Genomic DNA, 13734 nt, shown 5'->3' on the forward strand with positions numbered 1-13734 from the left:
ATTCTCTGTAGGTCTGGATGGCTGTTCAGGGCAACTGACTATATGTGCTCCTAATATTTCAGGCTGTTTTGATCATCCGGTAGCTCAGTAAGATCCAGAAAATCTCAGACTGGCAATTCAGTGCTTTTTTTTTGGGGGGGGGGGGAGTGGGGTTGATACACCACTTCAGCTCACATTTCATTGGCCAAACAAATCATTTGATCACACCTACCCTCAAAGTTTAGAGAAATAAAATACTCTAAAATGAGGAAAATTTGATGAACTATATTCATGTCTACTATAAGGTGAAAGAAAAAAATATATATTTTTGCAAAATTCTACATTAAATAGGTGTTAAGGAAAAGCTGAATAGGCCTCTTGCTTGTGTTAGATATCATAGATAGTGCTCAAACTAAGGTTTGGCGCACTTAAAAGAGAATGATGGGCATTTAAGTTAAGTTTATGTCTTTAAAGCCTTGTAAGAAGGATGAAAAATTTCCATTTTTATCTTCATCTTATGAGAGAGGACATAGAGAAGAAAATGAATTTATTGTGTGGGTCTCTCAGTGTTCTGAAAGAGAAAGACAGCACAACTGTCACTATTTTAGAAATAGTAGTACATATTTATTCTAGATATTTCCAAGTCTTCATGGTATTTGGAGAAAATATTATTCCGTGATACAATGCTGGTCAGATAGAAATGCTTCAGCTTTGTGTACCATTTTGTTATTAGCTAAGTGCTTGTGCAGCCCTCTAAGTCCTTCTCATGGTGACCTTATGAGGCTATCATATTCACATCCACAGAGAGTACACTGAAATCCAAAGACATCAAAGCTACATTTATGGCTGAACTTATTATATAGTAGAAGAGTTGAGAACAAAATGCAAAATCGTGACCTGCATCCAATTCTCCTTGCACTATTCAATGCCCTCTATATAAGTCCATTCTTATCCACAATTTCTCTTTCCATGGTTTCAGTTTCCAAGGTTTCAACCACCAGCGTGATGAAATCTCACACCTTCTAGCTCTGGCTTGCCTGGGGTGTGACTCATTCCTCTGTCCAGCATATCCACAGTGTATATCTGCCCTGTAGTCACATAGTAATTGCCTTAGGTATCAGCTCAACTGTTGAGTATGCTAGTACTTGTGTCAAGTAACACTTATTTTACTAAATAATGGCCCCAAAGCATGATCGTAGTGATGATGCTGGCAGTTCAGATGTACCAAAGAGAAGCCGTCAAAGACAAGCCGTGAATTGCTTGCTTTGAGAGAACAGGTGAAAGTTCTCAACTTAGTAATTGATAGTAATGTGTTGCTCCAGAGAGCAATGAGCATTATAAAGACTTTAGCAAGGGAGTTCCTGAAACAAGAGCCATGAGGCCATTTACAGGAAGTAAGGCATGGTTATACAGATGGACAAAATAGGTTTGAATTGAATATCCTTCTATTATTATTCTTGTTAATCTTTCATTGTGCCTAATATATAAAGTGAACCTTGTCATAGGTATGTATGTACAGGAATAAAACATAGTATATATACAGTTTGGTACTATCTGTGGTTTCAGAAATTTACTGTAGGTCTTGGAATGTATCCCCTGTGAATGGGGGGGGGGGACTCTAGTAACCATATAACTAAAGGAACCTAAGCCCATTTGCTGAGAGAACTACCATAACAGTAAATCCTCCTTAAATAACTCTAAGCATGACATTTTGTTGAGATAACTTCAATTTACTTGTGCTTGCACACAAATTGTATACCCAGTCAGAAGCCTACTGTGCAAAACAAGTTGAAATCAATTCAAGTAATGTTTTACAAATATAAATCAATCTACTAGTAGATCAGAGATAAATAAAATATAACAAGCTTACTGACTCAGGATTCATGCTATCAGCTCATCTGAAGTGGGTAGGAGTTTCAAATCTTGGCTTTTACTTCTCAAACTAGAAAGCAACCTACTTGGATTAGCTCCTGTGTCAGTCCACATAGTCATGCTTTTTGAACATGTCGCTTGTGTATGGGAAAACTTCAAAACACTTCAAATGAAACTGATGATTTTAAGATGAGTAGACACTGAAGTTCTCTGACATAAATCAGGAGGAAATGCCTTTAGATTAACTAGTCTGAGAAGCAATGCTGACAAAAATAAATAAGCCCCCTAGCTACTTTTTGTCAATTTGGTTGTCATTCATTCTGAAGCCAGAGGACTCCTCTCTTTATACTGTTTAAACATGATGACAATCTCTATTTACCAAATGGGGAAAAACATAATTAAATTCTAAGTGCTGTTTCTCTTCTTCATGACATTTTAACCCAGCTTCTAGCAGAACTGTCTATGCAAAATAGGGATATTGTTTGGCAATAGTTCTGTTTATGAATCTGCAGTTCCCTCCTTGGGAGATGGTTATGATGAGTACACTTAGTTGAAAGACAAACTAGCCCTGGCCCATTGGCTCAGCGGTAGAGCGTCAGCCCAGCATGTGGAAATCCCAGGTTCAATTCCCGGCCAGGGCACACAGTAGAAGCGGCCATCTGCTTCTCCACTCTTCCCCTTCTCCTTTTTCTCTATCTCTCTCTTCCCCTCCTGCAGCCAAGGCTCCATTGGAGCAAAGTTGGCCCAGGCGCTGAAGATGGCTCTATGGCCTCCGCCTCAGGTGCTAGCAGTTGCAGTGGAGTAACACCCCAGATGGGCAGAGCATCACCCCTTAGTGGGCTTACCGGGGTGGAGTCTGATCGAGTGCACGCGGGAGTCTGTCTGTCTACCTCTCCTTCTCACTTAGGACAAAAAAACAAACAACAACAACAAAAAGGACAAACTAGGCAACACAAACAAGTGATGGGCTGGGGGAGCATCAGAAAAAAATATATATTCTTTTGTAAATCAAGCAGTATTAGAGATACTGCTTTCATTATGGGTATTCCAAGTTGTCAGTCTGAGGTCGAATTTCATCTTTTTTAACTCAATCTGATTTAAAAGGCAGTTGTGAGAGATTGTCATTTATTATTAGAATAGTAAAGGAGAAAGAAACAGAGTTCATTCAGACACAGGTGTCGCTTAGATTTAGTTAAACAAATATTGTTTTAAAAACAAAAGCATAGACTCCTACAGTAAGTCAGACATGGGCATGTTTTGTTCAAGTCAGGGAGTTCTCTCTCTATAAAAAAAAAAAAAAAAAAAGGAGAACAAAAAGGAACTAACCTCTAAAAGTGTTCTAGGTAATGAGCACTTTACATAATTATCGCACATAATTTTCATAATGACCCTGAAAGGTAGGCACCATTATCTCTATTTTATACTTGAGGAAAGCAAGTTTCCACAAGGACCAATCACTTGTCAAAGGTCACACATATAATCAGCAGTAGAGTTTATTGCATTCCTAGTCTAGTTGGCTCCAAATCTATTCCTGATTCATTTATACCGTGCAGCCATTATAGTCTTACAGTGTTTTATAAAGAGACTTGGGGCTATTTAAATAAAGGAGCTTTTATTTTTACTACAAACTATATACTATTAAATCAGAATCTGGTTAATTAATTAATGAAAGAACATCTTTTACAAACCACTTTCTGAATATCTGAATATGGGTACCCTGGAATTATATCCCTTTAGTTTCCTACTAGGTGAGTCATCATAAAGGAGACTTTATTTTCCAATATAGCATTTTTCAGTTTAGGGATGATTTTTAACATAAGTTCTGGCAGAATTGCCAATGAATCACCAATACTAATAAAGGATTAAGACAGATTCATTCCAGGTATTTAAATTTTTTAAGCTATTACAGAAACACTTTTCAGAACACCAGCGCTCCATTATCATTCACTGATTGAATAAAACAAACCCCACAAGTCTTCAGAGTCATTCTTCTAACACACATGTTTGCCCTAAAGGCAAATGTGGAAAACAGTGGGAGATGCAGTTCTTGAGTTTACCTGAAGATGGCATCCACCCCAAGGCCGTCTGTTATTTGTATGAGGACTCTCTTTAAATCCACAAGCACTGTCATAAACTCTTTTCTACTGACTGAATAATTTGTACCATGTATGGTAAATAATTCTTCTTTGAGTGACAATTCATGAATATGGTCTTCAGATGGTTGCAGAAATACCTCTTCTTGGGCTGTGCTGATTCTCAAGTTACTTCCCTAAAAGGACAAAGAAAGAATAAAAGGGAAAGTGTGAAAAGAGGGTATAAAAGGGTAAAAAGTGTTCCTATTTTAATTGTTCACATTGTGGATTATTCTCAGTAGGTTTTTAATTTCAGGTTGACTTTCCTTGCCATTCAGCATGTTTCTGGTGTGTGTGTATATATATAGTTGCATACATACATATGTATATATGAAAGATAGAGAAGGCAATTTAAATATTATCCTTAACCAGATGCATTACAAAACACAAGCTTCTTGATTATGCTTGCCATTGCTGTCCCCATTATCTAAAATAATAGATACCTGGAAACTTATACATATATGTGATTACAAATTCTTTTATTTTATATCTGTACACATCAATTGTGTATTTCAGATATATTATTTTATATTTAATGTGGGTTGTATAGAAAAATATGGAAGAAAACTTCAAATAGTGTATTAAGCTATTGGTTTAAAGAGCTTTTTTATATTGAATAAAATAAACAAACAAGAAAAAACCCTATTTACAATAGGAAAATGGCATATTAATAAGGAATTACTGACATTTAGATTACCCTTAGTTCATTCATATTAATGACATAATTTCTCATCATTTTACATTTAGAGAATCTTTCTATCTCAGAGGCATTCAAGGTATACTTCTAGCTTCTAGACACTCACAAACATAGACACATATATACATACTTATTAAATAAGTTATATTATCCAGACCATTTCATCTAATATTGGAACTACTCCTTTTAGGGAAAGAATTGTATCATTAATTCACAGGCATGAAAGGTTCCAGATAAGAACAATAGAGCCCAGGGCTAAATCAACATTGACCCATTTAGAATCATAAATGTGCAAGTGTGTGCCTTTGACTATGTTTGAGTGTTGGAGGAAGGGGTATGAGAAAGGGCAGGAGAGGGACACTAAGTTAAGTTTAGGCTTCCAAGTTTTCTCTTTCATTTACTTCTGCCTAATATAAACAAAGAAGTAGACAAATTCTACCTGGAACAAAGGGGAGATGGAAAATATACAACTATATATATCAGCATTTGCCTAAACACTTTAATCATACTTCCATGAGAACATGGCAATTATGTTTTTAATTTAAATTCCATGTCTGGTCTAAAGGTCTCCATTATCTTTGGAACCAAAATAAATATACTCAGTCCTCTAAATATGTCTCAGGGTGAAACATAGGATTGGCATAGAAAACAATTTCCAAGATATAATCTTTTTTTTTATCATAGTATGTAAATTAATGTCAAACCAACCAAGTAAGGAATAGCCTCAAATAACATAAGATGTAAGAACAGATGAACATCAGCGCCCTCCCCATACTCTACCTCTAAGACAACCATAAGCTGGAGGATGCGTTCTGTATCTTCTTCTTCTTCTTCAAGGTCATAAGACACAGTGAATGTTAATTGTCCCCCAGCTGCTGTGAGCTATAAGAGAGTAGATGTGTAATCATTATAAAACAGGACATAGGCTACTAAATCATATTTTACTTATTGTTTTAAAATTACTTTATCATTCTAGAAGGCAGGATTTGGAAAAAGTAGAAATCCCAAGAGTACAGAGTAAGAATGACAGACATTTCTTTAGGAATAACCTTTATACGAACCTTAGCAATCAAAGGCAAGCCTGACACAAATATCAATTCAGGTGTTATTTTGCCCAGTACTGCAGGCTGGCAGAAATAGGTTAAGATCCATGAAAGCAAACATAGCCCCTCTGTCATTTTCCTAGGCTATGGCTTGAGCTTTACAATTTCTAAACAGAAAAGGACCTTTATCAAAATTGGGAGATTTCTAGCTATCCCTGAGGGTCACTTACTTTCTGTGGGTCTGAATGCTTTCAACAAAGACATCACTTTCCTAGACAGGCACTTTATATAGACTATAAGCTAAGCTGAGAAATTCTGTTGGTCAAAGAAAAACAAAAGAGTAGCATCAAATTTTATATTATGATAAAATTCAATCAAAACTCTCAAAGAAAATTTATTTTCCCATGTGTGATCAAACATGCTTAGCTTGAATCAATTTTATTATCTATTTTTATCAAACTTCTTTTCTTCTAAAATGCATGCCAATCCCCATACAATGTATACTTGAGGTATTCATCCCCTGACATTGATAGTAACTTTGTACAAAGACAAAAAATTAAGAAAGCAAGATCATTTATAGGACAGGAATCAACACTGGAGCCTGAGTGACAGATTCAATGCAAATACTGTATTCCTTTTTTAAAAATTCCACTGCAGCATTGTAAATAAAGATATTCATAAAACAAAGTGGATGATTTATATTCAGCTATTTCCTCCATGCCAACGAGCAGAGACCCAGTGTTGCAGCCATTGGCTGTCTGTGGTCTCTCAGGGCAGACCCTGGCCACAAAGCCCTTCTGGGAACGCACTGGATGGAGGAGGAGGAAACTGATTTCTCTCCACGTTGTTCCACAGAGAATCACAGAGAACTCACTATGGCTGATTAAACAGGGTTTTTTAATTGAAGTTCTGCAATGTCTTCTAAGAGCTTATTACAAGGAGCTCTAGAAAGACTAAAATTCGGAAAACTTCTATTCCCCTATTCCACTGAGAAATAGCCTAATGTCTTCTCACATATAAAATAATAAGTGTCTGCCTAAACTATTGCACTTGGCATTATTGTGAGTAATGAGAGGTGAATCTATCGCAAGGTTTTTGGTTCTATTAAGATAGACAACCAGCCTGACCATGTGGTGGCGCAGTGGATAGAGCGTCGGACTGAGATGCGGAAGGACCCAGGTTCGAGACCCTGGAGGTCGCCAGCTTGAGCGCGGGCTCATCTGGCTTGAGCAAAGAGCTCACCAGCTTGGACGCAAGGTCCCTGGCTCCAGCAGGGGTTACTCGGTCTGCTGAAGGCCCATGGTCAAGGCACATGTGAGAAAGCAATCAATGAACAACTAAGAAGCCACAACACGCAACGAGAAACTGATGATTGATGCTTCTCATCTCTCTCCGTTCCTGTCTGTCTGTCCCTGTCTATCTCTGCCTCTGTAAAAAATAATAATAATAATAATAATAAAGGTTTTTAAGATAGACAACCAAAATATCACATAGCATGCTGGTTTAAAAATAGCCAGATATTTTCTCAATGAAAGAAGCCTAGAAAGGCAGCAAAAAAAGGATACTTTATATATTTCCAAGAGGATTGAACTATTCAGAATTTTTTAAATTAATAAAAATGTTTAGTAGCAGGTAGGAATTGAGTTTGGGAAGAATACTGGGACATAAATCTATAACGTTGCAAAACTTTTGAATATTTAAAATTTGAATCATATGCTTTTATTTTTCTGGAATATGTCCCTCCCAACCCTTAAAAAATTCAACTTTAATTTTCAAAATTAACTTAAGAAATTATCATACATATAAAAAAATTAGAATTAGAAGTAATTAAATATAATTTCCATTTGCCAATAAAAAAGTCAAAGTATAAGTAATTTCAGCTTTCAAGCTTTGCTTTTCAGACTTTAAATAAAATTAAAAAATGTTTGACTTGTTGCAATATTTAACTTATTTTATTTTATTTTTTTAAACTGAACTTTTTGGGGTACAGGTTCAGGTTTGAAACTCAATGAAACATCTTCTGCCCAGTAATATGGGAGAGGAATAAGTTTGAAATGTAGAAAAAGCAACAAATAACTGTACAGAAAAAGAGAGGGGCCTTATGCAGACCGGTGATAATATAACACATGAACTCTGAAGTAGGATTAACTGAACCCACTCTCCTGAGGATTTATTTTGGCATTATTAGAATGAGTTTTTGTATCACCTAACAATTTTTATGAATTAATTCATTTTACTTCTACCTAAGTTATGTGAAAAGCAGACAATTTTTTTTTAATTTTATTTATTTATTCATTTTAGAGAGGAGAGAGAGTTAGAGTGAGTGAGATACAGAGAGAGAGAGAGAGAGAGAGAGAGAGAGAGAGAAAGGGGGAAGAGCAGGAAGCATCAACTCCCATATATGCCTTGACCAGGCAAGCCCAGGGTTTTGAACCGGTGACCTCAGCATTCCAGGTCAATGCTTTATCCACTGCGCCACCACAGGTCAGGCAAAAGCAGACAATTTTCGAAAGGTTTATGATACTATTCCCAGAGTTTCTTTCTCAAGTCACAAGTACCCATTTCCATAATATTACAATTGTCCTTTTTTATTCACCCTAGGCATATATTTATAATCACCTCTATATAACTACTTGGTCAAATGCTTATTTAACTAATTTTTTAAATGATTCTGCAATTTGAAGGTAGTGCCACAAGGAATAATTGTGTACACTGTTATATTCCTCTGTCTGTGTTTTTCTATAACTCCATAATGTCTCCATAGGCAATAAAACCAATAATTTCCTAGCATTGTTTCCAGCTAATGTGTCTTCCTCAAAGAATACATACCGTTGTGTGAAAGTCTGTAAAATGTCAGTTATAAGACAGTATCTGTTTTCTAAGGGCTAGTGTATTTTTGGGAAAAAGACTTTGAGAACATTCAGAGTATGAATATTCCTTTTGCATAGCTCTGGATAAAGAATTTTTCACTTCTCCTTCATCTATCTACTGCTCCATCTCCCAAATGCCATCTTTGCTGAATTCCTTGCTCCCCACTCTCCTAAAATCCCAATCTTCACTCTCTCCATCAAATCAAATGTACACAGGACTGCAAATCATCAATTGACTTTGTTATGTCCTTTTGGTATTATTTATGGTTACATATTACTTTCATCATCAAACCCTGTGATATGGGGTATTACACTCATAATCTTAATTCCTGCATATTCAGCCTTTCTTATTTTATCTCCTGCAACCTGTGTTTCATCCCTAGTATTCCATTAAAATGCTTATTGAAAGGTCATTCATCAACTCTATCTAGCAACCACCAATAGACCTTTTTGGTCAGTTCTATACTTAATCTTTATGTGACATGTAATACTTAAGATTCTTGACTCCTTTGTCTTCTATTGCACTAAACTGTCCTGAGACTCCTCCCCCAACCCCTACCCCCCACTCCTACCTCTGTCTCATTTATAGATACATTCTTTCTTTCTAACTCTATATCTATTGTACAAATGTCTCCAAGACTCATACTCTCTTTTAGTTATCCTTTATTAACTTTTCCATTTCTCTCTCATCAATTGAACTATGTTTACACCTGGTTACTCAATCTTATTCTCTTGAAATGCATCTTCCATCCTGTGCTCTGTCCCTATATTAGTTTGCTTATACTCCCATTACAAATATGAGAAACCAGTTGGCTTAAGTAACAGAAATATGAGATTAAGTTATCAGTAGGGTAGATTTCTTTTGAGACTTCTCATTTTGGCATATAAGTAGCCATCTTTTCCCTGTGTCCTCACATGGTCTTCCTCTGTATTAGTCTGTGTCTTAATTTCCTCATCTTATAAGGATACCAGTAATGTTGAATTAGAAACCCTTTTAATTACCACATTTTAACTAAAGAGCACTTTAAAGGCACTTTAAAGAGCCTTTCTCAAAATATAGTCACATGCTAAGGTTTCAGGGGTTAGGACTTCAACATATAAATTTGTGGATAGATACAATTCCGGCTTTAACAGCCCTGTATTGAGTGATTGTTCAATAATGTCTCAAACACTCAAGGTACCCAAAGTTAGTCTCATTATCTGGTTCTTCCTAGGAAACAAACTTGATTTTTTCCCAACTTCCATAAATTGGTCAAATCAATTACTTTATTTCTCTATTTTAAATTGGAAACTGTAGGTGCAATACGATATTATTTTCACTTTGTTATTTGCATCAGATTATTGCCTCAATCTTATTCTCTTGAAATGCATCTTGTCTAACTTTCTATTCCTCTTATCACATCACACTTATTAGGCCCCCATCAAACATCTGAACTAAATCTCTGACCTCAGTCTTTTTGCTGAAAAAAAGTTTTATCTACTATTACTTCTAGTTTTGTACTTCCGTAATGAAGAACCTCCAGGAGTCTGGGATCCATATTATCAATCACCTTTCAGTGCAGTTTAAATACTCTCTAGGATTTATCTAGCCACTTGTTCACAAACTCTGTGCAGAGGTACCCTAGAGCAGTGGTTCCCAACCCCTGGGCCGCAGACCAGTACCGGTCCATGGGCCATTTGGTACTGGTCCATAGAGAAAGAATAAATAACAATTATTTCTGTTTTATTTATATTTAAGTCTGAACGATGTTTTATTTTTTAAAAATGACCAGCTTCCCTCTGTTACATCTGTCTAAGACTCACTCTTGACGCTTGTCTCAGTCACATGATACATTTATTGGTCACATGATACATTTATCCGTCCCACCCTAAAGGCCAGTCTGTGAAAATATTTTCTGACATTAAACTGGTCCGTGGCCCAAACAAGGTTGGGGACCACTGCCCTAGAGCACTACAGTGAACTCACAAAGGCACTGTGGGATACTGTAAATGTTTGAAGGAAATACAGTAGTACTTTATATCTGTTAGATATTACACAAACAACTAGCTCTACCAAGTTCACAATTTCAACATTAGATAATGCTATATTCTACTTAAGAATGTTCTCAGAATTTTGAGTTGTTTTTGTTTACTTTCATTTTCAGCTATGTCATACCTCTGTCAAGCAAAGTTTTCAGTGAATGCTGTAATAAAAACCAAGCAGGGAAACAAATCCCATTAGTAAGCAATTGTGGTTATTTATGAACAAATTATTCTAATGCCTAAATTTATGTGCATTATATTTTTAAATGATTACTAAATTCTTAAAACAGAATACTTTATTAAGTTGTTTGACCCTAATATCTGTGGCATATCTCCATTGATCTAGAATGCACTGTGGAGAAAATACAGAAACACAAAGTGTACCATGAATTGAGAAAATTTGGTAACTGCCAATATAGTCTCTTTGCATATCTATTTACTCTGTTACTTAGATTTGCTTAAACTAATATTTCTGCTGAAATTCTATTCCTACAGAACTCTGGCTATTTAAATGCTGCTTTTCTTTCTTTGCCTGGCTAATGTCTGATTGGTCAAAAAACAGGACGAAAACATTTTTCAGTAATATCCCCAAAATCTACTGAAGAGTCAGTGGCAACCACAACAAATAAGAGAGCTATAGGATTCTGGAACAGGAAGAGCTCTGTATAAACCAACACTAACGAAGTCTAACAGTACATCACAAGACATCAGTAAGTTATGTGTAGTGTGCATCACTTTAATTTTCTACAATTTTGGACTCTGTAGACTCAATTAATATTATCTTTAAAACTTTCAAATTAGTCCATTTTGGGACAACAGTGATTACTGTAATTTTATAGAGTACTGCATGTACAAATGATAGAACATTCATTTTTTTCCCTGCTATTTAGGAACTAAACCATCATCATTCTGTTGGCTAGAGAAATATGGTTTCCTCTAAGTAAAAGTAAGTGCAATTCCAATTCACTTTGAGGCAATCTTTACATTTACTGGATAGATTAGACTATATTTACCAGAGATGAAAGTTGTATTCATTTTCAATACAAAAAGAAAGTAAATTCCCTAAAGATATTGCTTTTTATGTTTTTGGGTGTTTTTTTTTTTATCACAAAAGTCTTTTCAGGAAGATTCAGATGTCAAATTGAGAAGACACTTTGGGAAAAGTAGCAGCATCCATTCATTCCTGGATTAGGTTCAGTGCTAAACCATCCACTCTCTTGATCCTTAAATTTACTCCATTAAGGAAAGAGCAATATAAGGGGAGGCACAGTGGTGCAGTGTGTAGGGGGTGTTATATTAAGCAGGATACTAAAACTATGTCAGCACAATAAGTTAAAAATGAAAATTTTAATTATAAATAAAAATAAAAGAGCAATAGAAGTAAGTAGTTGTTTCCCATGAGAACCTGTTTTAATTTTACCTTCAAGGGAAAGAAATGGCTTGTTTGCAAGTAACATTATAATTACTGTACAATATATAACCTAATGTCACACATAATAATGTAGTGTGCATGCAGCATGTTGCATTAAAGATTTAATGAGGCAAAAAAGTCTTTCCTCATGAGTAGAAAAAGCTAAAAGTAATTCATAAAATTAAGCCTTACAAAAATGTTTAGAATTAGGTGATTTTTAGCTTGTCTCTCTCTCCCCCCCATTTTAAGAAACATGAATTGAGGGGAATGAATGGGTGATCTATGGGGGACAATATATCTGGGAAAAATTCTTTTCATAACAATAAGCCTGGAGTATTTGGTTCTCCTTGTCAGGACACCATCATTCTTACTCCACTAAATGGGGTATAAAACTTAATATTTGCTTTTGCTTATCACAGTAAATGTTTCAGGGGGAATATACTAAAATCAAGTGAAGAAAAGCCTTTGTAATATTGAGCAGGATAAATGAAATGAAACATATCTGTCCAGTTAAGTTTCACATCACAAACAGCACAAGCAATTCAGTTTCTAGATTCCAAAGCCCCAGAGCATTAAACTCTGGAGAGATGTCCCTCCCACATAAATGTTTATTAATGCATCTATTCATAGAGCTTTATTTTAACATAGGTTGTGTTATGCTTTTCTGTGCACTTAATAACATTGAAGTAAGAACATGTTTTTTGTTCTTTTTTTCTTTCAAAGCTTGATAACTTGAGAAGAACAGATGCAAGAGGATGTTGAATTAGAAAACAGGCGGAATCTTCATGGGAGGTCTTAAAGTTATATTTTTAAGGCATAGAAAATGTACTGGGAGTTGGAGTTGTCAAACAGAGACAATATATTCTAGGAATGCTGGTTTGGAAGGCAAGAGATCCTATTATACAGTACGAAGATACAAAAAAGGAAACTGTAAAGAACTCCACTGCTTGCCTGCCTTCATCCCTCCTTTTGCTCTTTTCTTCCTTTCTACCTGTTTTTCCTGCCTTCTTTCCCTACTTTTTACTCATTTCTCCTCCTCCATCTTTTTCTCCTTCATCCTCCTCCTCCTCATCTTCCTGTTCCTCCTCCTTTTTCTTTTTTGTTATTCAAATTAGAGCTTGACAATATTTATGTTGTTATAACAACAATGCCTTTTTCACACATGCGATTATTAGAACTCGTTTGAGGAAAGGCCTGACTGTGGGATGTTTTTCCTTTTAGATTTGGCCACTTCTAACTTGATAAGATCATATTGCATTTCTTTGTATTTTATATCATCTGTATTTCATAAGTATCCAAAGTGGTGATGAGAGTTATGAATGTGAAAGGGCCAAGGACAGAGTTTTGTGGCAGCCCACCAGAGACACTCCTCATGGTGACACTAATTGACTAGTGTCATTACAGCCCAGTCCTCGAACTGCTTATGAAATTTCTCAATCTTTTTTAGTTGTCCCAACTTTCACCATGGCTTTCAAAATCCTCACAATCTATCTTCTAGCCAACGTTTATATGTGATGTTTCTTACTGAAAATGCCAAGAGAAAGCCATTATAGCATTTTGATTGGCAGAGCAAAAAAAAAAAAAAAATTGTGAGAGACTTATCTATGGGAATGAAGAAGTCAATGTGAGTTTTCTATATAAATTTTTGCTAAATTGTTTATTTACTCATACAACACCAACCTAAAATTTCAGCATATGTTTGCTATCT

General features: G+C 35.6%; 1 protein-coding gene across 4 annotated transcripts in view; it reads right to left on the reverse strand.

Moving 5' to 3' along the window:
• Window positions 1-13734, reverse strand: part of LAMA2 (laminin subunit alpha 2) — a 627903-nt gene that overhangs the window by 261553 nt on the left and 352616 nt on the right. For all 4 annotated transcript variants that reach the window (XM_066373271.1, XM_066373270.1, XM_066373269.1 and 1 more), the window contains exons 13-14: window positions 5461-5562; window positions 3909-4120 (exon numbers count right to left, since the gene is read on the reverse strand). In XM_066373271.1, coding sequence (XP_066229368.1) covers window positions 3909-4120; window positions 5461-5562 — 314 coding nt within the window. The remainder of the gene's footprint in view (window positions 1-3908; window positions 4121-5460; window positions 5563-13734) is intronic.

Source organism: Saccopteryx leptura, chromosome 3 (genome assembly GCF_036850995.1).
Source record: "Saccopteryx leptura isolate mSacLep1 chromosome 3, mSacLep1_pri_phased_curated, whole genome shotgun sequence".
NCBI lineage: Eukaryota > Metazoa > Chordata > Mammalia > Chiroptera > Emballonuridae > Saccopteryx > Saccopteryx leptura.